This window comes from Pleuronectes platessa, chromosome 12 (assembly GCF_947347685.1).
Source record: "Pleuronectes platessa chromosome 12, fPlePla1.1, whole genome shotgun sequence".
Taxonomy (NCBI): Eukaryota; Metazoa; Chordata; class Actinopteri; order Pleuronectiformes; family Pleuronectidae; genus Pleuronectes; species Pleuronectes platessa.
Genome location: NC_070637.1, coordinates 18,038,066 through 18,065,210, shown reverse-complemented (window position 1 = coordinate 18,065,210; position 27,145 = coordinate 18,038,066). Strand labels below are relative to the sequence as shown.

The 27,145-nt window shown below is 41.4% G+C and overlaps 1 protein-coding gene across 2 annotated transcripts; it reads right to left on the bottom strand.

The window, feature by feature from the left end:
• Positions 1-45: 45 nt before the first annotated feature.
• Positions 46-23,784, bottom strand: col17a1b (collagen, type XVII, alpha 1b). Of its 2 annotated transcripts, XM_053435880.1 has the most exons (55): positions 23,340-23,784; positions 21,977-22,041; positions 18,387-18,437; positions 18,129-18,236; positions 16,499-16,795; positions 16,302-16,358; positions 16,147-16,182; positions 15,989-16,039; positions 14,887-15,033; positions 13,968-14,501; positions 13,259-13,342; positions 13,068-13,130; positions 12,798-12,950; positions 12,580-12,666; positions 12,451-12,495; positions 12,228-12,371; positions 10,751-11,344; positions 10,592-10,642; positions 10,401-10,427; positions 10,241-10,303; positions 10,050-10,145; positions 9,906-9,938; positions 9,228-9,245; positions 9,023-9,076; positions 8,903-8,938; positions 8,790-8,825; positions 8,626-8,688; positions 8,280-8,315; positions 8,084-8,155; positions 7,945-7,971; positions 7,824-7,859; positions 7,673-7,708; positions 7,505-7,585; positions 7,346-7,381; positions 7,157-7,249; positions 6,430-6,510; positions 6,239-6,289; positions 6,016-6,075; positions 5,867-5,926; positions 5,730-5,756; positions 5,546-5,605; positions 5,337-5,423; positions 5,185-5,223; positions 4,979-5,095; positions 4,770-4,889; positions 4,571-4,681; positions 4,276-4,410; positions 4,054-4,182; positions 3,784-3,963; positions 2,393-2,533; positions 2,028-2,240; positions 1,566-1,730; positions 1,350-1,430; positions 1,188-1,271; positions 46-1,109 (listed from the first exon to the last, which is right to left on the bottom strand). In XM_053435880.1, the coding sequence occupies exons 2-55, from the start codon at positions 22,029-22,031 to the stop codon at positions 1,054-1,056; spliced, it is 5,397 nt and encodes a 1,798-aa protein (XP_053291855.1). In that variant the 5' UTR covers positions 22,032-22,041; positions 23,340-23,784; the 3' UTR covers positions 46-1,053. The 2 variants fall into 2 exon arrangements, with proteins under 2 accessions (XP_053291855.1, XP_053291856.1); XM_053435881.1 differs by lacking the exon at positions 21,977-22,041.
• Between the last annotated feature and the right edge of the window lie 3,361 nt (positions 23,785-27,145).

Here is a 27,145-nt window from a genome sequence, read left to right as displayed (position 1 = left end):
AAACATCCTTTTGAGATCAATTTTAGTCATACACCATACCAAGACTCACGAATCCAAAAAATAGATTTATTGGCACGCCTTTCAAATATATTGATCAATTGTCAATAAGTTCAATCATGTAAAACACAATCTGGTAACATTTTTATAATTTAATACGTTCAACAGTAACAGGTAACAAGAAAATATATCAATTTCAGTGTGGTCTAGTACAAAAGTCTGTCATTTTAAAGTGATTACGAGTCCCTGTCTTTCAACCATGTGAAAAATGTGATTTAATAACAAAAACCTTTTAAGTGCGTCGACCCAAACCAACCCCACCTGTTCTCCGCAAACCGCCCCCCCGCTCAAACCGGGGCCGGGTTCACCTCTGATGGCGTATTGCTTCATAAACTTTTTAAAAAATGCATGTTGTTTTGTGATTTGTGTATGTGGTGAACAAATGGGCGACTTCCAGGGGTCTTAAAGACTGAAGGTTGGTTTGAATTACGTGGTTAATATTGCAATGGTTTGCTTTGATACAACATGAAAACAATTAAAACAGAATATAATCCTCAATACAATATAATCCAAAACAGATGCAGTTAAAAAAAATAAGTACACCGGACGCTGGAGTCACAACACCAGCAGTGGAAAATGTTCAAACTAAAAATATCAGCCATTTTGCTTCCTATCACTTATACAAATACTTTGACAAATAAATCCTCTCTTTGACAAAGCTGCCCCGAAATGTTTGAATACAAGCGTCTAGCTCAGCGAAGAAAACATCATACACCCACATGTGAAAGTGAAAACTGAAGCCTGTGTTATAGAAGCACTGACCGGCAGCTGAACCCTTTACCTCGGCTGAAGTTTTAAAAGAGACGATTGATGATTTCTTTGGCCACTTTTATTTTCTCAAACTGTCCTGTGACATTTCTACAGATGGCAAGAATAAGGAGCATTTTTTCTTCTTCTTGACTAGTTGCAATGCTACTGCTGCTGAAAGCCTAAAATAAAAAAAGGTGACGTAAAATGGAAATGAAATCTGATATGATCCGGCAGCTTGTTAACCCTTCAGCCACTCGTTGCCACACGAGGACGCAGCTGGCGACGACGACGCACTTTATCAACTGAGGAGAAAACAGTGACGTGATGAGTTGTTTTGTATGTTACATTCGTTTTTAATGCAATGATTTGACGACATTTACCTGTGTCCCTCTTCTGCACTTTGTGTGGAACCTGGATCGTGTACGACCCTGGTAGTCCTGCTAGACCTGGCTGTCCAGGATCACCTGTAAACACAGTCTCATTCAGACTCGTCCTGCCTCCGACAGTCGCTCCACTAAAACATTACTCTGGTGAAAACGTACCCTTCTCTCCTTTGGGTCCTGGGTATCCTCTGTCTCCCTGTGGTCCAATGCTTCCTGGAGGACCGGGGATGGTGCCGTGGGCTGCAGGAGAGCAGAAGCACAGATTCAGTCGTAATGACATTTTCAGGCTTAACTTGCTCAAGTCTGGATTGTTTTCAGCTGCTTTAAGATCTAACCAGATACATTATGTGGAAAATCATAACTCTGAGTCCTCACCTCTGAAGAATTCCATGAGGTCGGCCGTGACGTTACCGTAGGACCCGATGACGCGGCTGTAACCAGGTGGCCCGGCGGGGCCCGGTGGACCTGGAGGGCCTTGAATCGCTCGCACGTTGGTCCTGGATGGGCCCTCGACCAGGTACTCCTTCAACAGGCCTTGATCTGCGGAAGGTTGGTAGAAAACACTTGTCAAAGAAATATTTAGAGGTTTTCAAAGTCCAACACAGAAGAAAAGATTCTCCTGTTTATTCCTGAACCTGCCTGAAAATCATCATATTTTTAAGTTGTCTTCAGGATCAAAGGAATCCATCACAAAGAAGAACTGCTAATAGCTAATGAGCACAATTTGTAGTCCACAGCATATCTTCAAAAAAGCCATTAATACATACGTTTTTCATGTTGTGCTATAAATAATAATCCCAAATAAAACTGTTTGTGTTGCAGCTGTATCTGACTCACTCCTGATGTAGTCCGTCACTCTCAAAGCAACGTTGGAGTAGTCCAGCGTCTGGTCAGTGCGGAAGCGGGCGTCACCCTGAGCGTAGCTCTGGCTCTGGCTCTGCCCGTAGCTTTGGCTGTAACCCGGCTCTCCGCGTTCTCCTTGAGGTCCCCTTGGACCCGGAGGTCCTGTGGCCCCCGGAGTTCCGGTGATGAAACGACGAACATTGTCAGCTGGGGAAAAAATGTGAACTTGTGATTTGTGGACAGATATGCATGCTGGTGTGTTATGTGTCTAGTGGACATAGGATTTATGCTTCAACACAGCAGAGGCAGCGTTATGAAGGTTCAAGTGGGTCACATGTCTCGTCTGTGCCGGATCTTACAGGTCAGATACTCCTGAACTTCAGCGCGGATGCTCTCCCGAGGGAAGTTTCCAGCGTAGGAAACCGAGCCAGAGTAACTGCCTGGTGGACCCTGTGGGCCAGGTGGACCAGGAGTACCAGGAAGACCTCTGAACCCAGAACCTGAGAGGGATTACAGACAAAGTTATTGTCATTGTAAGAGTAGAGGTTGTGTTACCTCACTGTCACGTCACTGTTGCTCTCACATAGAGGAAGTAGTGTTGAAGTGAGTAGATGCTACCATCTACTTGTTAACATTTGTTAACAGACGTATTTTGAAGAATTTGTGGATAAAGGATTATGTCAGGTTTAAATGCAGATGGATGGGAAATAAATCCGGGGGTCCTTCAATGTTCAGAGATTTGAAACGTTATCTGAATAATGTCCATTGGTTAGTTTGTTGGTTGAGAATTACGAAAAAAACTGATTTCCACATAACTCAGTGGACGGACGGGACATGTGTCAATAAAGAACCCATTTGATTTTTATATGGACATTTTAAACGCTTTCTCTAGACTGTGAGATTTTTGTACAATTTAAAAGATTTCACTGAAAGTAATTCATGAATCTTGGTGGAAACATCAGACGTGTTGAAGAGAGACGGATATTTATGAGTTTGTGCAATTAGGTCAGATCCAAAGAAAAGGTTTCTTTAAAAAGTAACATTTGAACTTATTTATTGAATGATGTCATATTGTGCAGGTACCGTCACTGATATTTGGACCACCAAGCTGAAAGCTCTCACTGCTCTGCTCCTCGCTGTGTGCGAATATTTACAGGTTTGTTTCAAAGTTTTCTTCTGCTGCACAACACACGTCTCTGAAAGTTTTATTTCCCTCCTGTTGGCGACTTGAACTAAAAAAAAACTGCCTTTGGTTTTATGTTTGCAGGAAATTGAAGTTTGTTTTGCTATAAACGTTATAAATGTTTAATCGTGTTTTCAGAATCATACATTATGTATTCTCTCAGGGAGGCAGTTACGCTGAGATTTAACTTCTATTTGACCTCTTCTACATATAATCACTGCTGTTATTTCATTTTAAGATAGTAAACATAATACAAGTGTTTATAAATACATTGAATTATTTTTACTTTATGACCTATATTATATTTTAGATTGTGCAGTTTAAGAAGAATAAAGTTTCTGTAATTTGTTTCAGTGGCTGATAAATAACATGGTTTAAACACTATGTTGTCATGATTATTGTTTTTCTTTGTTTTCAGATTTAACGTTACAGTCTCATTGAATTTCTGCATTGATCTCGTTGTTGTTGTTTTCAAATTGAAATCAGTGGTTTTTCATTTTTCCGTCACAGCAGATACACAAAGTAAGCTTACCTCTGTTTATACATCATCCTGTGTGTCAGACTCACCCTGCAGGTAGCGCTGAATGTCCTCCATGCTGTGGCCACGACCTCCCGCCCCAATCACGGTGGCGGTGGAGACTCCTGGGGGCCCCTGAGGGCCGGGAGGGCCAGTTAGCCCTGGGACACCTTGAGGTCCAGGAGGACCTTGTTGTACGGCAGAGCTGATCCATGAGCGGAACTCTGGATCTGGGAAGGTGGATGAGGACCCGGAGAAGATGGTGAGTGAACAGTTAACAGTTTATCTTCACTCCACAGGTGAAACAAGGTCAGTCTTACTTCTCATCAGTGCAGAATAGTCGACTGTTAAGGTATTAAAGCTAGATGATCCTCCACCAGCAGATAATCCTCCACCAGGAGGTCCAGGTAATCCAGGTGGCCCAGGTGGACCTCGAGCAATCCCTCTGTCTGAAAATGAAAGAAGAGGCATTTGAATTGTTTGATGGAGCCCAGGCACCAGCTCCAGGGTTGTAGTTTTCTGTTGGGGCCAGCTGTGCTCACCGTTCATGATGTTGAAGACGTACATGGCGACCTGCTCTGCACTGTAACTGCCTGTAAGTCCCCCTGGCGCCCCTGGTGGTCCTGGTGGTCCCTGTGGTCCTGGTCCTCCTGACAAATATCTCCTCACTTCGGACCCTAGACAGATCAAAGCAGAGGCATTGTTTATTCATAGGTGCATCTTCTGAAAAAACAAGTTCTTGCGTGTTTCTGTCTTCACAGTGAAATGAAATTATGTTATAGAATAAGATGTCAAATGAACACAGTTTCCATGAAGCAGAACATGTGTTGTACTTACTCTGAAGCATGATAATGAGATCACCAACCGATAGGACTCGAGAGCCGGATCCAGGAGGACCAGGTGGTCCTGGTGGACCCTGAACTCCGATGCTGAGGCCAGAGCCAGACCCTGAAATTATACAACATTATCATAATTAAGCATCAAGAGCATGTTCTCCATTTAGTGATATGAATTCTGGTGGAAAGCAAAGGCTTACTTTGAATGTATGTAATAATACGAGCTGAGATGTCATCCATTGAGCCAGAGAAGGTTCCAGGGTTTCCTGGAGGCCCAGGTGGACCTGGAGGTCCAGGGATACTGGACTGCCGGCTTCTACCTACATGCAACAAATACATTTTTATCAATAATCTGTTACGTGTCCTGGCAGCCTGTGACCTAGTGACCTCACTTCAGAACAACTCTTACTCAGATAATCAGTGATGTACTGGCGCATCTCAGTAGAAGAGGAGAAGGAGCCCGTCTGGCCTTGAGGACCAGGAGGACCTGGAGGACCAGGAGGGCCTGAAGTGACTGAGATGGAGCCTGAGGAGAAAACACAATAGTTAGGACCTTGTAGAGGAGCAAAGAAATTATTGTAAGAGAAATCTGGATAATATCATGGTTTCCTCTACCTCTTGAAGAACCCGGAAGTCCAGGAGATCCACTGTCACCTTGGTAATCATAAGCAATGATAAAAGCATTTTAGGAGGATGAAATATTCATTCTGAAATACAGATAGTAAAACACTGAGCATTCACAGATTCTAATGTGATGTTAGGTTTACCTTTGATTCCTGGCTGTCCTGGATGTCCAGGAGGCCCTGGTGGACCTGGTGGTCCAGAGACTCCACTTCCTCCAGCATAAGTCGACACTGTAAAGACAAAATAAATACAGTGACCGTATATTACACTGTGCATTCTCCATGAATACCCTTAGCACTATATATACAATGTATGTGATTATTTATTGTGTTAAACGTAAAAGGGAGCTGACCTCTCTCGGAGGTTCCTGGTCTTCCTGGAGTACCGGGCACACCTTGCAGTCCTTGTTCACCTGAGGCACAAATTATCAATTACATTTAATGATACTGGAAAGCTCTGCTCACTGTGCACTGTTATATTACAGCAGTTAGTGCAACAAATACGTAGTAAGTAAATAATGTAAATAGGAAAATCACCTTGAAAGCCCCTTGGTCCTTGAGAACCTATAATAATAACAGAGAGGTCATGATGAAGTGGGAATAGAACTAAAGAAGTTGAGTTGGTTTTAAATAGAGTAAAAAGAGGCTCAGACCACCTCATACAATCTGATCACCTGTTGCTCCTTTAGCTCCGGGATGCCCAGGTGGTCCTGGTGGTCCAGTGTAATATGTCCCTGTAAGAAGAGCAGGGTTGAATCAGTGGTGTTACTTAGCATTTAACTTATATCACGACAGAGCACAGGCTTTTCATTATGTATCATACCAGAGCTGGACGAATGGCCTGAGTCTCCTCTGTCTCCTTTAGGTCCTGGTCTTCCATAACCTAAAAAGTAAACAAAACGGTTAAAGTCCTTCTCCTGGTTTTAATTAGACCACTGAAAAAAATCTTTGGTTCCTTTAAATTCCTGAACAAAATTAATTTATTGTGTAAAAATAAATGGCTACACTATGGATTAGAAGAATCGCTTTATATTTTAAATACTAACCTATTGGACCTTGAGGCCCAGCTGGTCCCGGAGGTCCTTGTCTCGAATCTCCTGATGAAAACATTTTTTAAAACAGTCAGTGACATACTGTTTATCTTAGCAGGAGAGACTGAAGGAGCAGCATGAGTTCATTCTCCAAATTAATAAAAATGGTCTCTTGCTAATGTTGTGACATGTTGCGTATTATTTACCTGGACGTCCAGGTGGCCCAGGAGGACCTGGTGGCCCTGGAAGGCTAGAAAATCTTGAGCCTCCACTTTCTCCAAACTGAGCTAAAACCGGAAAACAAACACATCTACTTTAAACCAATGGACTTTACTCTTATCTGTAGAAATGGACAAACCAGGGTAACAGTGTTGCAATGTCTTCATGCTTGTGCAACATGAACCTTGGCTAATTAGCTGCACAAGAAACTAAGTCAATGTGAATTTGCACAATTTTTCTAAAGTTTCAAACATTTTCTTTTGTCCACCATGTTTCTGGATGTGTGATGTCCACACCTCATCTGCTTTGTGCCAAAATGTTCCCAGAATTTATACAATGTTCTTTTGACTTGAGGAGGCATCACGTTAATTTTCCCCATGAAGAAGCAGTTTTTCCTGATTGTTCTGACACCACATGAATATAATAGTAGACAGTTTTGTGCGATAGACGGGTTAAGACACCTGTCTGAAGTCTGAATATTATCAAGGCCACTGGCTATAGCATCAATGATAAATCGATTTTATTGCTCATAAATGCAAATTTCATTCGCAAGATCAAGATTGTGTTATTTTATTCTCTTTTCAATTTCATATGGTATATTTCTTTTGATGCAGATGATGTTCTATGACAGGTGCAGCAGGTTATTTCTCACCTCTAAACACTTTCTCTTAAAATACTATATATCTATAGTAATATATAAACAATAGTACTCACTCTCAGCTCTGGTTGAACTTATACTTTCGGTCCTTCTCACAGTTGATCCTTGTTCTCCCTGGTCTCCCTTATATCCTCTGTCACCTTTAGGACCTGTGAGAACAAATCAAATGCAGCATTGATTAGACCTGGTTTACATTCTGAGGGCTGAATATCCCACTACAAGAGAATCAAAGTGCGATGACCTACCAGCCGGGCCAGGCAGACCAGCAGGGCCAACTGGACCTGAGGACGGAGGTCAACATGAAAGATAAATCATTCAATCATAAAAAAAGACATACAGTTATGGCATTATGCAGAATGCCAGGAACATCATTAAGCTACTTTCTGTGCTGTCAAGGGTCAGACCTGATAATCCAGGAGATCCTGCAGGGCCGGGGGGGCCAGAGGGCCCAGGTGGTCCTGGGATGCCGATAGAAGAGGAACCAGCTGAGAAGTAAAGCGATGATCAGATATATACAAACAAAAGTCCAATCAATGAGACGTTTCATTAAAGTATTTATCACATTCTGTTACCTGCATTGATGATTCTGCCTGGTTGACCAGTTTCACCTAAAAACAAACAAACACATGCTCCATAAGATCCAGAGTTTGATAATCAACAGCACCAACACAGTTTCCTTTAGAAAGCTGCTGAAGACCCTCGAGGTCGAGGCAGGAGTCGTACCTTTGGTTCCAGGTTGTCCTGGATTTCCTGGTATCCCTAAAACCCAGATGAAATTACATTTTAGTGTGAGAGCACTAAAAGCTAAAATACATTGAAATGTGTGTTGTGTTAATAGTCGTACCTGGTGGTCCTTGAAGCCCAGGTACTCCTACAGGGGCGGGGGGTGTATTACAAAAGTATGTCATCATATAATCCACTGATTATAATGTTTGTATATTCAAAGATCATGTGTAATAGGTGCGACTCCATGTTCACTTTACCTGGAGTTCCAGCATCTCCGTGAGGCCCAGCAAGACCCCTGAGACCAGGGGGGCCGGCAGGTCCTTGGTCACCTGAGGGCCGAAAAGAAAACATGGTTTATTATTGATTTGAGGATTAATATTATTATTATTGTTGTTGTTATTAGTAGTATTAGTATGTGTTGTGTAATTATTGTGTTGAATAATAGTCATTTACCCCTTGATCCTTTGACACCATCTTGTCCAGACAGGCCTGATGACAAAAGAGGGAAAATCACATCGTTATACATAATGTGTGTTGCTTTATGAGCAGAAACCTCTCTGCTGCCCCCCTATGGAGGATCTAGGTATTGCCAGTTAGAAATCTGTTGATTTCCTATAACATTCACCGTTTCAGAAAAAGGATAAAGATAAGTGAGGTATATGTATATATAGATATTTATTTAAGTGTTTAAATCGTAGAATTAAATTACAAAATGATTATTTTAAGAAAAACGAGGAAATCTTTTTTAAGAAATCTGTGAATAAATGCATTATCTGAGGTTGGAGGTCTGGCAACTCACCCATTGACCCTTTGGATCCTTTCTCTCCAGCTGGTCCATGCGTTCCTGATAAACCGGGGTCACCTGAGGAGCGACAGAGCTGAATTAGAAAACTAATATTGCTTTTCGATGTACGTAACATACCAACAAGTACAGTTTAATGGACAAAGACTGATTTTACTGACCTTGCATACCTCTGGCACCTTTCTCACCAGTTTCACCTGAAATAAACAATTAATTGAAAAACACTGACCACACAAGACAAGTGACGTGAAAACACGATGAAGTTACAACAAACCTTTAAGTCCTTGAAATCCAGCGAGCCCTCTGTCACCTGCAGAGCGAAACAGGAGAAACTGTGAGTGACCTTGAAATCAATTAACTGTGAATTTCACTGTGTTTAACTAACGTGACCCACCTTTAGGACCCGGTGGCCCGGCCTCGCCACGGAAACCCTGAGCACCAGGTTCACCTGTTAAAACCAGACCATATCAAATGTAAGAGATGACGTCATGCTAACGCTAACAGGGTTTTATAGTTGGGGCTTTGACATTCAATTTAATAATGTTCAACTCAGGAGTCACTGTAATAAATGAAATGAATGATAACAGGGAGAAACTGACCTGGTGTTCCGGGTGCACCTGGAGCAAAAATACATCATTTTTAGACAACAACAAAGAAACTGTTTAACATCAATTATATTGCAATATTATAAAAGCGTTATAAATAAAATTATTATTATTATTAAATCCTTAATAATGATATTGAAATCCATGGAACTCGTGTGGAATTAACACTGGATTAACACAGTCTATTGATCCATTAAAGACAGGAGAGACACGTTATATGTGCACTTATACGAAGGTAAAATTATCTTTAAAGTCATAACTAAAACAAAGTTGTCATGTCTTAATGTTGTGTCTAAATTGGTTTGATTTCAATTTTGGGTTTTCTAAATGGATGTTATGAGGCTGCCGCTAGACTGAGTGACTACGCTGCCACCTGGTGTTGGAACGCAGATTCTCATATTTGATCTCTGCCAAGGAAGCTCTGTTTTCATTGCAGTATGTCTGTCTGTCTGTCTGTCTGTCTGTCTGTCTGTCTGTCTGTCTGTCTGTCTGTCTGTCTGTCTGAGGGGTGGGGCTTGGCCTTAGGTCCAGATAAACAGGCGGATTCAGGACTTCTTCCTTCACTTGGTATACAGTAGGTATGAACTCTCCTCTCAGACAACTAGATGTTTGTGTTTGTCTTTTATTTGAACATGAGAACCAAAGAACAGGGTTTATGTTGAGTGATCTCACCTTTTGATCCAGGCCCAGAATCTCCAGGAGCCCCTGAATGAACCAAACACATCAGATCATGTTATTCGTTGTTACTGAATAAATTAGCTGCTGTTAATATCACTAATGAACACAAAGACTGAATCTGAACCGTATCTTTGTCACCTTTAATTCCAATGCCTGGAGGTCCTGGTTCGCCTCTGGGGCCAACTTGGCCCTCACGACCCCTGAGACCCTGTGGCCCCTCCAGCCCGTGGTCACCTGATGAGACGTTTTACATACAGACACTCACTCAATCAAAACATTTTAAACAGGGAACTTGTATCATGTAGTCTGACATGAAGAGATCAGTGTACCTGTGCTTCCTTTCTGTCCTTTAGAGCCCTCAGGGCCTGAGTGTCCCAATGCACCTGGAGGACCTGGGGTCAAAGGTCAAACTGAGTAAAACAGCATCATGATATCACACAATAAACAACCAAAGGTGAAATACTGGTAATGTTCGTCATCTTTCCTCACCTGGAGTTCCAGGGTAACCAGAATCACCTGTGACAAGTGACACGTTTAAATAAGATGAGATCATGAAAACAACAGAACAGAAAATGTTTCTTGCATCGAATGTTTTCACAATAACTAATAACACAAATTTATGAAATAGAAATAAAGCACAAGGGAAATAAGTCAAAGAAAGAAAGAACATTTTATTCCACCTTTAGGTCCAGGAAGCCCTCGCTCTCCAAGCCCTGAAGAAACCAGGAAAGCTGAAAAGGAAAAAAAAAAATTCAGGGAACTGGCATCTAGTGTGAGAGTGTGTGTGCGCCTGTGCTTTGTGTGTGTAAGTGTGGTCATAAAATCCCTCTGTGTCGTACCTCTGAACGTCTGTGATTGCATTTCAGTTCTGAGCATCTGCTGGATCATCAACTGGAGAGAGGCAGCGTCCATGTGTCCTCCACTCACACCAGTACCAAGCCCACCACTGAAGCTGGTGCCTGTACTGCTGGAGCTGCCACTGAAGCTGGTGCCGGCACCTCCGGCACTTCCACTACTGGTCCCACCAGCAACACCAGCACCACTGGAACTACCGGTACCACTGGAACTACCGGAACCACTGGCAACACGGGCACCACTGGTAGCACCGCCGGCACTGGCCGCACCAGCACTGCCCCCACCGGCACTTCCGGCACCACCATAGCCTCCCCCGTTGATACCGATATCATTGACACCTCCACCTCCAGTGCCGGCAGCACCAGTGGCAATTCCAATTCGTGTTTTGGAGCCTGAGCCTCCACCTCCAGCGCCCAGGTGCAGTGTGCCGTCAGTGTTACTGTCACCTCCGCCTGCACCGAGCGCTAAGGTGTTGATGGAATTGGAGTTGCCTGACAGTTGACTGGTGCGTCCTGAGAAGACAGACGACTCGGCCTCCAGGGACGCCACTCGATTCTTCAGCTTCCTCACGTCCTCAGCTGAGAAGAGGACGTCAACAGGTGTTCAGACAGACAATACAAACAAGGAGCACACACTTGTTCTCAATCTGTAACATGACAAATTTAAACAGTGTCTTCCACAGATTCAATTATAACTTTTCTACTCTTCCTTATACTGTAAATGTGATTATTGTTTATTCTCTTTTGATTAGTTTACAGACTTGCAACAGACAGACTGAAACAAATAATGAATTAATCAATTAGTCGACCGACAACTACTGCGGTTCTGTTTTTATAGCATATAAAAGTATGCAACACTATCATCACATAAAAACAAATATGTGCATTTACAAAAATGTTCTGTGGCTGTAGAAATAGTTTATGTATTTGTAATTTGTAAATTATTATTAAAATGTTTATAGGATTATGTTAAACAGTGAGGTTTCACAACATCTCACACTCAGTAATGATTGACAGGTTTTAAAATACAAACTCAGAGTTTGTCAGGTTGTAAATGTTATTTCAGGCTCTTTTTTGTCATATTTATTCAGGAGTAAATCCACATCCACAACTCTCCTGTTGCAAGAAAACAAAATGAAGCCTCTGATGTCATGCGCCAAAACTTTCTGGAGCTGCTCCACTGGCAATAAATGCCTGACCGACCTCATGGCAGCGGGACAGTACCCAGAGGTCCAATCTCCAGGGAGAGGAGAACGACTCCTCCCCTCACAGCCCTTAGCAGCACAGTGAAATAAAACTCACCAGCCTGTAAAAGCTGAAACTCACATTTTATTGCTTCGAAACAAATGGTCACTCCCAGTCTCTACATAGCAGAGCAGCTCCAGAGAGAATCTCATGACTCGTGAGGGGTTTTCATTTCTTCACTGTTAAATCTCATAAGGTTGCATCAGGTGAAACTCACCCAGCGCGATGAGGCCGAAGAGGAGTCCCAGCAGGAGGAGGGAGAGGAGGAGAAGGCCCAGCAGCCATTTCCACCAGGAGCACCAGGCGTCGGAGCAGCAGCAGAATCCACCACCGCCGAAGAGGCCGCTGTCCTTGTGGATCTCTGGAGACAAAATACTCACATTCAAACTCCAAAATATCCATAATCTTGTACATATCAACTTACATGCAATGAGAAATACCTGCATAGGTGGCTTTGTCTTTCATTATAACTCCAGAGGATCCGTCTGATAAAGAAACAAATAAACATCAACGTTAGATAAATACGTTATTCTCTGTTCTTAGAGATGTTTTTATTGACCTGTACTCACAGTTGGCCATCTCCGTCTTCTGTGAAGCCGCCTCACCGTAGCTGGAAATAAACTTCTCTTTCTTTATTGAATCTCCCGATAGTGACCCTGTAAAAATATGAAATACACATTTAATGTGATTGTGAATTGTGGTTTCACGAAAATAAGTCATGTAAATGTTAAGAAACCCCTGTTAAGTAAGTGTTACTCCAGTAGGGGGCAGTGAAGAGCTGACTCACCTCCTCCTACATGGACACTGCTGCTGCTGGTGAAATGCTTCCCGCTGTCTTTAGCCAGAATGAAACCCTCTGTTTCCCTCTTGGCTGAAAAGTTCTCTTTGTCAGAGACCATGAACTTGCTCCTATTCGTTTCATCAGTTTGAGATCGAGTGACTGAAAACAACAACAAAAAAAGATGTGAATCATTATCATTTTTATAATTTGAGAATTATTTGGACCATGGTAACTCTTTTTTTTCAGGTTAAAGAGGATTTCTGTTGTAGTCTTTACCTGTAGAGACTCCAGAGCTGACGAATCCGCTCCCGGCTGACACATTCTTCTGAACACCATAACCTGTAACACACAAACACACACACAAAAAGATTCTTGTAAGGAAGGAAGATGCTAATTGCACAAAAATGTTGAAAATATTTGACAATGTGAGAATATTGTGGAATCTGTCAGAAAACGGGCTCCCATACCTCCAACGTTAGCGCTGACGTTAGCTGCATTGGTGGTGAGCACGGTGCTGATGGCGGGCGCCAGATTGTTCTGAAAGCCGTAAACTGAAAACAGAGATACACAATCTGACTTTAATAAGATGCAAACATAAGAGAGACATAGGATGCACTTGGAAGGTTTATATTTTAAAACAAGTACAACAACAATAACTTAACCATAGAAATGGTTTGAATTTTGAATTGAAGAATGATAAACCCTTTAAAAGTGAATATAGCTTAGTCACAGATTCAGAACAGTAAAGATTGTGATTTAAAAAAGTTCAAATAAAGTCCCAAAATATTCAAGCTACTATAAAAATTATATATAATTATCCTGTATTAGAAGCTGGGAGAGTTTAGTTATACAGAACTGTAAAACATGAGCACGATGAAGTTTTTGCTCAATTTCAACAAAACATGTTTGAAAATGAGACACGGTTATAGATCTTAATACATGATGACATTCATAATAACACTCAGTGTAAGAAAAATTGTCTGTTTTGTTATTTTTTTTAAAAACATATCCTCCCCGTGTACAAAACCAATTTTGTCAAAATTTGTATCAATGTGGTCGTCATAGTCTGCTTTATTAAAGAAGAGATATTTAGTTTCTATTTCCATTCCTACATTACAAACAAAAGAACATTTCCCCTGCAGGTCACAGGTGGAGTTCACTGGACGCTGGCCTCACCTGACAGGGACGAGGGCGAGGTGGGGCTGAGCGGCGAGACTCCTCCAGACCTGTTGTTGGTGCCGACCTGGTACGAGTTGCTGCTGGTGTTTCCAGTGACCACCAAGGCGGAGGGGGAGGGCAGCGTGGCGGTGGACCAGGAGAAAGATGGAAGTACAGCGTCCAGCATGTCATATTCACCTGATCTCATGCTGCCGCCGTACTGACCTGACCTCACACTGGTGTCGTACTGGCCCAGTTTTACACCAGTATCATACTGTCCTGACTTCAGGGAGTCATACTGGACTGATTTCGCACCAGTGTCGTACTGTCCTGATTTCAGAGTGACATCATAATGGCCTGATTTTACAGCAGAATCAAACTGTCCTGATTTCACACCGGTGCCATACTGGCTTGATAACAGAGTGACATCGTACTGGCTGGATTTTACACCAGTATCATACTGCCCAGATGCCAGACTGGTATCATACAGGCCTGAAGCATCAATGGTGTTGAATGCACCGGATCTCCCAGCAGAGCCATATGCAGAGGTCACTGCAGGAGAGAAAAAACATAATGACAGGAATCAAGATAATGTTATTGGTTGATTGATTGATTGATTGATTGATTGATTGATTGATTGATTGATTGATTGATTGATTGACTTTCGAATATAAAACTTCTTTTCAATGTGTTGTCTAGAAGTACCAAAGAGATACTGGGTGTCAGACCAAATATAGAAGAAGAGTCTTCCAGGATTCTGGAAATATTCAAACTAAGCCGTCTATGACATTAGCAAAATGTCACCAAAGAGCTAATATGTCATTGGAGGTACATAGCGGGGCCATGTTAAACCATAAATCCCCGGGACATCTCAGGGACACCTCTGGAGACATTTTGTCTGTGCATGTGGAGTATGTGCTTGTGTGTGATTCTGTACCCGACTGCGTGGCCACAGAGACGGTCTTGGCCTCCGCAGTGGCCTTTTTAGGGACAGGCACCGTGGTGGAGGCGCTGGAGGAGCGAGTGGGGCTGACGCTGTTGGAGCGTCCCTTCAGCAGCTTCTTCACGTCGTCCAGCTCCGTCCCTGCAGAGACACAGACGCACCAACAACACTCAGCAAATGTAAGGCAGGGATAGCTCCGAGAAAGTCATTGTGGTGTATGAGTTTAGTCTGAAAGTATATCAGTACTGTAGTTTGATAAAAGTTTGATGTACTTCTAAGATCATGCTACTTCTACTCAACAATACATTCTACACACAGGCCAAATAAGTGTACTAGATTAAAGTGTATTGCGAAGGTATAAGTACATAAATTATACTAAACGGAGTACTTAAATAAAAGTACTTGATTGTATTGCATGGCTTGTTTTTATGTTGCTATTTTAACATCAGAAACAGAACTAAATTCTTCTTCCACCTCTGCTGAGAGCAAAGAAAAGGCAACAGGGCAGAACGAGACCCAGCAGCTGCGGTGGGGGGGGGGGGAAGTGGCCCAGAATGACTAACTGCTGTAAAGACGTGGATTAAATAACAGCACTTTTACATTTTAATCAGCAGGGGGAGCGATCAGCATCTAGAAAAGTCTGTCTCTCCACTGGTTGGCCTCAAACGGGACCAGTGACTCATGTGTGCCATTGTTGGCAGCACAGAACTGCTCCTCAACGTCTTCCCCACATAAACACTATTCAAACAAACCCATGGGCCTTCCCTTTTAAAACCCCCCCGCCCTGCGTCTCTCTCACTGATATTCAGAGTATCTTGTGTCTGCAGCTGCACATGTGTAACTACTTGAAATTTCATGAACATTAGCAGGTACAGTAAGTGACTGGAAGACAAAGAATGTCCAACATGTGTTCTACTGAATGCTTGGCCAAAGTATTTGACCGTAACACAAATCAGCTGAATAAAAATACTGCTCTAAAGTGACCCCGCAATAAAGAATCCGGGAGGTTCTTTGCACAGACACTCTCGAATAAAGATGCTTTGTTGCTTTCTGAGGAATTGCGTAACCGACAGCGTGTGAGTCCAAGGGGTCTTACATCTGCCGGCAGTGGGAGAGGCACTTTGTAATCTGGCTCTGATCTCGCTCTCTGGTAAGAAAAAAAGAAAATCACAATGAGAGAAAGGAATCCAGATTTATTCAAATGAAAGCCAGGACAATTCCAAGTCACGTGATGCAGAAACTATTAGTGAATACCTCTGCTTTCACTCCTCCCTCTTGCGCTGCTGGAGCCTGAGAAGAATAAGAAGGGAAGAACACATGTAAACACAGAGACATCATGGAGATAAAGCTGGAAAAACATTGAGCGACCATGAAGTGTTCAATCCCATACAGCTGTCACTCTCACTTACAGTAGTTCCCATAATCTTTACGAGTAAATTCTGGGGAGGAATTTGCACTGGAACTTCCTAGAAGACAAGAACACAATCGTTCAGCAGAAATACAAACAGCTCCCTTGTGCAGCAGTTTCCTTCATTTTGTAAATGTTCTGTATCAGACCCTGCCGATGCCAAACTGTGCACCGCCTGTGTTATTAACAGGATCTCACCGTCATAACCTCCCGAGCGGCTGCTTATGACCGTCCTCTCTCGGAAACCTGGCGAAAGGCCTCCTGATGCATGCGCTCTCCTGCCTCCCCCAGACGAGCTGGACCTGACCTTTGACACCGAGCTCACGAGGAATCCTCCCCCGCTTCCTCCTCCTCCTCCTCCTCCTCCTCCTCCGCTTCCGTACCCATCTACATCCAAGAAACTCCCCAATCCTCCATCACCTCCCCCTGAGGAGTCAGCCCCCAGGTAAACTCCTGAGGAGGAGTTGTAGCTGTTGGTGTTCACACCTACAGAGGCTGCAGGGACGATAAAGACAGGTTCATTTACAATTAACTTCTCCATAGGATGAAGGCCCAAACAGCAACAGGCCTCAGCCACAAAGAAGTCACCTCAAAAGTAACTAAGTACTTCTACTCAAGTGTAAAGTTGAGGAATTGTACCACTTGCATTCAGTGATTTAGAACAGATCCTTTACGTAAGTAGAAGTACAAATACCACAATGTAAAAATAATTCTTTCCAAATAAAAGTCTTGTGTCAAAAGGTGTACTAAAGGTGAGGTAGATTAACTTGAGTAAGAGTAGTTGAACCACGTGGTGATTGTTAAAACTGATGCTTGCGTGTGCAGTATTTTACAGTTGTAGACGCTCCATGAGGAGCTGGTTTTAAATACTTTTTTTAAGTGTAGTCCTGTGGTTCCCAAACTATGAGTCATCCTCAACAGAAGGTCACAGGATAAATCTGAGGGGACATTTTCAAAGTTTGAGATTTTCTCTCATCCTTGTTTTTTTTTGTTTTGCTAATCTCTGTTTTGTTACTCTTGCATTTATGTGTAAGCAGCCTTTAAACAAAGATAAACAAAAGAAAATGGACCAATCAATCAATTTAATGTTCTACTGTTCTAAATCGGGCTAAAACTTCTGCTGATTATTTTCTTGCTCACTTCATTCACTGCATTCATCATAAATGTAAAAAAGCAGTGAGAAATGTCCATCACAGTTTCCCAAGGCAACAGATGTTTGTTTTTACAGCCTAAACCTCAAAATGATTCAGTTTACTGTGATTTAGACCGGGTAAAAATATCATATCTGAGGAACTGAAACCATTAGAATGTTTGGATGCTTTCGCATGAAAATCCGCTTAAATGTGTAATTATTGTAACGACCCCTGACTTTTTTTTTCTACAGCGCATAATGTTTTAAAAATTATTTACTTTGCAAGTTCAATCTAAATTTGAAAAGAAACCTGTACCTGTAACAGATACATGTAGATGTATTTAGTTACATTCCAATTCTGTAAAGTTACTATAGTAGTTAATAAAGTGGCTCCACCTCGTGCAGCTACAACAGTAAAATACAGCAAAAGTAAAGCAGTGTACTTCTATATGACAGTCTTACACCCACATCTCTGTATTGAACACTTTTAACATTTAAAACTTTTGAATACATGGTTCAGAATAAGTACTTCGACTTTAGTAACAATGAGTAACGTGACAGTTTTTAGAAAAGTGCAAAGCTTTACCCAAAAGCTAAAGTGAGTTTTAGCTTTTTTTCTAGTGGGCGTTGTACGTTTGTTTTAAGACAAATGCAGGACTTCCTAATTTTGGTCTTTGGTTGGAAATGTGCTCTCACATGAGGAGAAATAAGTTCCACCGCTGTTCTGGGTTAAGACATTCTTCTCCAAGCCCAGCCCACCAGCGCTGCTGGACATAATCCTGTGATTCGATCCTCCGGTTCCCTCTAGCAACGAGAAGACACACAGCAAAACAAGAGAAGCCGTTACTCATCGGGAACTTCCTCCAGAGACGCTCGGCTGTAATTATTGTATTATGCCTTTAAGTTTACTGACAGTAATTAAAGTGAGGAGGACTGAGAGGAAGAAACACTCACTTGGAGGGAGGGTTGTCAGTCTCCTAGTGGTGGTTATAGTTTCTGTCACAACTGATGAAAAGAAAGACAATGATTAGTCTGTACACACACGGCACGTTAACCCTTGTTCCTACATATCATTCAAATGTCCACATGTTAGACCTGATTGGGAGGTGCTGAGTGGAGTATTGAGTGACACGCAGGGTGATGAGTTTAACACTTCCAGAGTGGAATTTATGTGACTTAGAGATAATGCTTTATATAGCAGCTATAAGCCACTAATGAGAACGCCACTATCAGGTTACGGATCTTTCTTCTACAGGACTAACGTTTGTCTCTTCAGCTTCTCCGGTTACCCATTTAAAACTGATTTACATTATAGCCACACCCTTAAGGATTAATACTATCATCATTTAAATAACGATAAGGCATTAAAGAATGCCGAAGATTTATTAGAGAGTGAACACTTTCAACTTTTTTTAAATCGCTGTATTTAGCTTTTAAACGCTCACAAATAAAAAACGTAAACAAAAGTACATAAAGATTTAAGGTGTCTATAATTATAATGTAGCTGAAAGATGATATGTCTTTAGTGGTGCATCATGGACTCCACCTGTTGGCAGCCGTAAGTGAAGGCTGTGTAAAGATGATGAGTGAAGACAGTAAAATAGCTGTAATTAGGGGAAACGTGGCTATTTTTAATCAGACATGAGTGAGCAACTACTTGTTTGTTAGATGTTGTGTCTGTTTACATGCGTGGAATAAATAAATAAAGAGTAAAAAAACATAAAAACGTAGCTTCCTAAGTGATTTTAATTGTTGACAAATACTGTAGAAGTAATAAACACAAATAAGTGTCCTTACAAAGGTAAACAACTGCAAGATAAAGTGCTTTAAACCATATTATATATATTTGAACTGATTATAAATGTAACGTTGACGGGCTTCAAGCAAAGAGTTACTTCTAATAAGATTTTACTTCGTACATTGTACGTTTACATTGTACAGATTAATTTATATTTTTCATGTTACCTTGTGTTCATATTGTTTATTCACTTACTTCCTTATGTATTACTCTTGAGTGGGTACTTTCACTTCCCCCACTTGGCTGCTGTCACACTGTTAGTCAATGTTTTAAATGACAACTGGATTATTTATTAGATTGTGCCCCTATAAACAAGATTTTATGAAAATGTATTACATGTCTGAAAGCTGAGTCCAATCACGTGGGTTTGTTTATTATGTTGAATATTCAAGTTGACAGACTAAACAGACACTTTCAGGTTTATTTGGATGAAGAAACACATTCTTGTCAAAATAAAGCCAAAACCTATAAATCTCACTAAATTAAATGCAGAGTACATTCAAAATAAATATCAACTAACTTATCAATTACATTTAATATGTGAATCTTTTCTTGGGGTGTCACAGTTTAGATTTATACTTTGACGTCACACTTACTGGAACTTCCCAGAGCTTCCAGTCAAACCCACAGGCAGATGGAGTTTGATCAGTTGTCATGGAGATAGTTTGGTTATTGTCATGAACTTAAATGTTACATATATGTGGTATTTTAAACGTTATTATAGCAGCCGGCAACTCTTCTCTAAGTAAAGACATGGTGTTGTATTGTAAACACACCTGTCACCTGCTGCTGTAAACCAGTGAACACAGTGGCTGCACCTTTACATCCAGGCTCTAACCCTTTAATAAAGTGTGGCTATGCAAACAATGCTCTGACTGCTATATCGCAGCTCACTGCTCTGGATGCCAGTTCAAATGAGAACTGCAAGATTGACAGCCGCCCTGAAATGAGATTTAAAGCCGTGTGTTTAAGTGTCTGACATGGAAGATCTGACAGTGACCGGGGGCCCAGACCACGCGTCAGAAACGTGACATGTGAGTTTTGTTGTTGTTATCGTTGTTGTTGACTCTCCCATACACAGTGTAGCTATATTGGGTTCCGTTTTTGGTTTTGTGTTGGGAGTTGTGTTCACTGGGATTCGTGACATACATGGATTTTACAGACAACACCTCGCTGAGATCTCGAAGGGAGACGGGAGGTGTTTCTGAGGTTGAGCTTGACTGAGTCCGAGATGATGTGCGACATCTAGTGGTAATAGATATCATATATAAAAGCTAAACAAGGTCCAAACCCTCTCCATGAACGCTCTGGGAAACTTTCAGCAAGTGGATCTTACTATTCCTGAGATCAATAGGACCCTAAAGCTCAAATAGTTTTTTTAAGTCTATGGAAATAGTCTGAAAACACTAGAATTTTGGCATTTCAGTTGTGGACTTCTTTAATAGGGAAAAACTATTTAATAAGGGAAAACAGCTTGAATACTCTCATTTATAGCATTAAACTGATTTTAACAAAACCAGATTCAGAATGTACTACATGATAGACCCATGTAAACCCCTTTGTAGCTTTGTTTTGAAAGAGCAGTAAATAGATTAAGTTTCCGGTTATTACCATTATTACTAACATAATGTACATAGCTGGTTTAACATTGCAAAATACAGAAGGGAAAATTACTGACATGAAAGGTAATTTCAGGTCATTCATCCTTGAATAGAGGCATATAATTAAGATTTATATAAACTCGATTTAAAGATTTGTTCTGCAGCCTGTTGAGTTTTCCTGGATTCAGTTATAGATAATTTAAATTCCATTTCAAATTTCCTTCTGCCTCCTCACTCCTGTCCTCCTCTTCCTCCTCCTTCCTTTTAGGGACTTCTGTCTGCTTCAGGGCCCGAGGCTGAACACTAACAGTCATCAGTGTTCACACTTTTACTGCCGTGACTTTTAGAAGAGAGACAGAGCAGACAAATCAATGCGTGAAAAGCATCTGTAAATCCACTTGTGTTTTGACCCTCCAACTTTGTTTACTGTGTCCAAACCACATGATCTCCTCTCTGTCTCTTGTTTTCTCTCTCTCTCTCGCCTCTTTGCTCTAAAACCACGGTTGTGAAAAGTGCTACACTAATTATTTTAGTATGAAACATGAGGACAGAACGTCTGATTACATGTTTGTCTTGGTTCGCGTCAAACACATAATCAGACATTCCTTGACCTCTCCATCCTGCCTTGGGCCGAGATGTGTTTCCTTATATTCAGCTATGATGACTGCAGGAGGAAAACCCCGAGGATGACCTACTCCCTGAGAAATGGTGCAGCCATGCCGCAATGTTAGTGACAGTAAAGCCCCCGAAAGAAGAGACAGAACCGTCACCCAAGAGAATGATGCAGGAATCTAAAAGTGTTTTGGGGTCTTTAGGCTCAGATTTCCTCTCCACCAGTCGCTCATTAAATAAGAAATAACAGTTTTATATCTCTTATATCTGAGGAAATTAGATTTTGTTTTTAGAAAAGATTCGGCAGAGATAGTCAAATGTATTTTGAACACGTAATAATTTCCATTGTTTTCATGTTACAGGTGACATTTGACCTAGTAAAACCCAAAGTATCTGCATTGATCTACAGGATCAAGTGTTTTTTTTCTGAATTGTGTGATCGGCCCTTTTACTGCGTTTGTTTTTCATAGTTTTTTTAACGATCGCTTTGTTTATTGTTTTCAAAACCTTGTAAACAAAAGCAGAAGTCTCACCCCTCTCTCCTGACAAGTCTCCTGAGAAGTCCATCTGTTCCGTTAACTCGTCCATCCCATCTTATCTGGTGAGATGATAAACCATGATGATAAAACCATGATGATAAACGTTGGCCACGGGTCATCCACACACACTGAGCAAACTGGAGTCAAAGGCCTGTTTATCCTTTGACGAGCAACTGTGGTCAAATGGCATTTTAACAAACATCTGATGGGAGAAGGGCAAAAAAACAAAAAAAAGTCCAGCATGTTGCCAAGAACGAGTTGGGTTTACGACCAGAATGCTTTTCGTCCGATGTTTACTGCATCAGTTTGAGGTTTTATAACTCTGAAGACGGAAAAACAGCATAACACCAGTCTCATGACTTTATAAAATCCCAATCTAATACTGTAGTAGATTCAGAACTCCCTCAGAGCAACTTTAAATGATCTTAATAGAGACAGAACATCTGCAGGAGTCACCTTAGAAAACCTTCCAGACAAATGAATAGTCTGAACCACAAGAAAGGCCCCAGTGGGTATAAAAAGCATCATCTTCAGATTTCAATAGACTCTGTATTTACTTTTGAGTCTTTTGACGAGCACACTAACAAAAGGACAAAAGAAGCCATTGGATCAGTGCACAGCTCTGAAAGAACTTCCTATCAACCACACCCAATGCCGTGGACATCTAACCGAATGTGCCTCATCCACTGAACACTTACACACACTTTCATTGTGAAATTTGACATTAAGAAAAGCATGAACACTCCCAAAGATGACATTTCCTCCTCATTCCTCAAAACCTCTGGTGCTGAAATCCCATTTTTCAGCCAGTGAAGTGACAACAATCTAAGTTTCTGTTTATTTATTTGCATTTCTCAGTAAATCCAAAGCTTTATTAAAGCTCGCACAAAGTGCTGTAACTGATCTTAGCAGCAAATATAGACTAAAAGGACCCTGTCACTAAAATCTGCATGGGGCCATCTCCTGCAGTATATTTAGAGGGATGCAAATAGCCCAGCAGCAAAACCTGTAAAACTATCCAAGTGTCTATAGATACCGCCGGAAGAAAAATGATCCCAAAAAACCCCCTGCTGTGTTTTACAGACAGACAGATATGTCACCTACTTGCGGCTAGTAATTTATACCCCGCAATAAACGGGACTTTGCGCAATTCCATCCACTAAAATTAATCTGCATGCGCAAAAAAAAGGAAGTTGCCAGCCCATCACCAAACTCCAAAGGAGTGCAGTTGTTAGTGCCAGAGGCGCAAAGAGCCATGTGGGAAGGAAACAATCCAGCAAACACAAGTAAAGACAAAATTAAACAGCTAAAAGATTCTCCAGATCCGAAAGATCCGAAAGATCCGAAAGATCCATACCTGCAGCCAGCTCCAACAACAAACACCCAAATCCGGATCCCTCTCCCAGAGACAAGAGCGACTGATCCGGTCCACGGGAGGAGGAAGAATACTAATAATGCGTTTTGAAGAGTTGAACTTGATGCGTGCTGGTAGTGGTGGAGGAGGAGGTGGTGGTGGGATGTTCTTAAAGTCCTCCGTCCTCTTGTGCCTTGACGCGCAACTTTCCCAGGGCAAGTCAAAACACAGATTTGGGATTTGGACACTGGTCCCTGCCGCGCCCCTCGGCGCTGGAGCTTGGCACGGTGTTGGTGACAGACGGCACGAAATGCAGATTATTTCATATGTATTTAAATAAAACAACGCCTGAAGGAACCAATTATGTTGTCAGAGACAGATAGTCGACTGCGGAGAGGTGAACTCCTCCTCCTCCTCCTCCTCCTGTTGGTGCTGCCTCACCACTTTTCTAAACTGGCAAAGTTTTGGAATGAGGTGTACTTTTTTTTGGTTGGGTGGGAGTTTTTCCTTTTGTTGTTTTCTTTTTTTTCTTTTTCAGATTTGAAGTGTGGGAGTGGAACCATTTCAGGGTCTGCTGAGCTATTGTGAGCAGTAAATCCCTTTCACTGCTGCAGCTGGAACACATCTGGAGCCCATATTGGAAGGAGAAGCGGAACATTTAGACTGAATGGTTTCAGCCACTTATTACACAACCAAACTGTATTTTTACCACACATTCAGAGTCTTTTAGAGACCAAAGAGCAGGGAACTCTCAGTAACTGACTGTACTCCTGCAGTTTGTTTATTCAGCTCTTGAAGGATCTGTTTACTCAGATTAGGGAATCATCCAGATGATTATCTCTGGAAGATGCAGCATCAGCCTGCACCATGGAATCATGAACTCCCATGCGAGGGGAATACAAGAGCTGTTTTTAACTGTGTGACCATAATATAACTTTCCTATCCATTCATTTTACATTTATGCAATTTTGAGCCAAATTAGATGCTTTATTCCTCCACTGGCAGCCACAAGCACCAGTAGGAGCCCTCGCCTGCCACACCCTGCATCGACATCCACCCACCCTGCATGACTCACAGCGAGCAAGGCTCCAATCTGCTGCAGTGATGGAAAACAAATGGCCCCAAGGAGAGTGTAAGAGAGAAGGAGCCGCTCACTCACATCTATGTGCGAGGTTGAATAAGGCCAAGTCTAGCAGAAAAGGAGGATTGTTTTAAAACTCCAGACTCAAGAAGGGAAAGTAGTGTGAAAGGAGTGAACAAGCCTCTGTGGCCATTTTGGATAAATCACGCTCGTGTTTGTGTTGAGGAGAAGAGCTTTACAGATAAGGGCTCATTATTTCTCTGGGGGAAGGTTTCAAAAGTGACCAAATGAGCTGGGCAGCGAGTTCAAAGGGAGTTTATACACGGCAGAGACCTTAATCATAGGTTTCTGGAGATCATGAGACATGGTCACATTGACAATGAGTCAATGTGAAAGTGAGTCTTAGCAGGAGAGGGTTGTACAGGAACCATCAGTTTCTAGGCCAAACAACATCATTCACATAAGTGATGGAATAAACAGATAATGTTGGGCTCTGGTGGAGGACATTCTTGATTATAGTAAACCAGGGTCTCTATCAACTGATTTTAATATAAATTCTATTTTTAACTTCTTCCACAAAAACACTAAAAATCGATTTTCTAGGCTCAGCTTGCCAATGTTTTTATTTGCTTTACAAAACTGCAAAGTCAAGTTCAGTTGATTTCAAATTAAAATAATTTTATTTTCAGATGACTTTGGAACTTATAAACATGAGTTCTTCTAAGTTGAGCACGTTTTATTGAAATTAATGTGTTGATTGGTTTGATATCTGGAAGGAATGCAAGTTTTACTTAATTTTTAGCAGTAATTAGGGACCGACCACTGACAGGCACTGACAGGCACTGACAGATACTTTACTACATATATTTGACAGCCTTACTTACAAGTTACTCTTATATTTTTGGATTTGAGATACTTGATGATTTAAAAATGCTTTAAAAACCTATTGTTAGAGAATAACCCAGAAGTTTCCAGCCTTGGCTTCTGACGCCTTACAAGAATCACAGTGTGGGACACATTTAGTTTAATATAATTCTGAAAATTCATGAAAACCCTTCTCTATAGTTTATATTCAGTGATCAAATAAATTACACATTGTTACAATCAACTAGCACAAGGAGTAAGGGTCACTCATTACTCATTAATCAAATCAAAACTTCGGCCTCCTGAACTTTGACTTTGAAGATGAGATGTCTCTCTGTCCCCCTCTGGATGTCCTTGTTCAAGTTTAGCTTCTCAGATTGACTTCCACTTCATGCACAGACCAGGTGAGGCCTCACTACTGCACGAATCTACAACAACATCAAATTCCTGGTTTCTATTACAATTTGTTTGTGTTTTTACATACAAAGACAATTTAAGTATCCATCTTATTATGATTACTTCACTCTTGTAGCCAAAAGAAAAAGGTTCTCTCACTCAGGGGGATATTACAGTAACAGCAGATGGGGGTTACAGTTCAAATTGCTGTTTCGAAAGTTTCTCAGTTATAGTTCTTTTTCACAGGGAACGTTTAAATAGGTCAATAGGGAAAAGCACAGATGTAAATCAAAGAATTGCACATCTAAATTTCCAACACAGAAAAAACAGTATTAATCAAAGGCGGATCTACGTTATTAAGTAATTTGGTGGCTGAGTCTTGTCAACAGGCCCCGTGTTTAACTCTTGTCTGCAGATCTTTATCACCCTGCCAACTAGAAATCATATTGTGTAAGAAGATAAAGAAGCGTGAACGGATGAGACACTGGCAAAGCATGAAAGGGAAAGTCTCCGACAACAACAACCACACGTAGAATCACCTGGGAATCAAAAGCAACCAACTAACCTTATATACAAAACATTATAACCTATGAAAAGAAGTGACCTGACTGCAGTCAAAAACTTCTTCACTATAGATTGGAGACAATCCAAGAAGCTGATGTCAAGGATCCGTTGTGTTTGATACAATCTCTTCCTGACAACATATTCCTCGACTTACCATGTTACATTAAAGGGTACAACGGTGTCTTTAGAGCCCTGAGGCCTGTATGAGCGCCCACCATTCACACCTGATCAAAGCCAGCTCCCACTCTCAGTCTCACCTTTCCCTCTCTAGACTCTATAAACCTGAACCACCATCACAGTCATTTCATGTCAACTATTCACAGGTTTAAAAACCCCTCCTGACTCAAACTCATTAATTATCTCAAAACCTCAGACCTGGAGGATTCATCCATATAAAATGTTTTAAAAAAAAGGGAAATAAATCATAGTTCCCCAGGGTGTGAAATATCAGACAACTCCTGACATTCAAGCCTGTGCAGGATCCCGGTGTTGACGCACGCACACCTTTTACCTCGTGGCTACAAAAAAAAAAGGACACAATTAAATAAATTCTGAATATCAGCACAAGTCTGAAAACAAGACCAAACTTACAATGAACAGGGAGTCTTAAACAAATCCTTTAATAGAGATGAATCAACGGATGAGTAATGCTGAATCACAAATATGACTGGAGGCTTTTAACAGAGGTAAACATGGAGCACTCGGTCACAAGAGATCACAAATAAATCTCTTTATGCTTCTATTGAGGTCTTTATTTGGTGAAACAGCTGGATCAGGGTTTCTCTTCTATTCTAAAAAAATATTTTATTATTTTTTTTTAGTTTACTAAATAATAACTATTATTCCTCTCTGGTGTATTGTACAGAAGCATATTGCTTCCAAGCCAAAAAGGACACAAACTGAC

Coding starts and splice junctions, on each gene's coding strand:
- col17a1b (XM_053435880.1), bottom strand. CDS start 22,031: ATGGACGAGTTAACGGAACAGATGGACTTCTCAGGAGACTTGTCAGGA. Junction 16,796..18,128: donor TGGAACTTATTTCTCCTCAT/GTGAGAGCACAT, acceptor TCGTCCCTGCAG/CCTCTGTAGGTGTGAACACC. Junction 8,316..8,625: donor AGGATCCAAAGGGTCAATGG/GTGAGTTGCCAG, acceptor TTTTGTCATCAG/GCCTGTCTGGACAAGATGGT.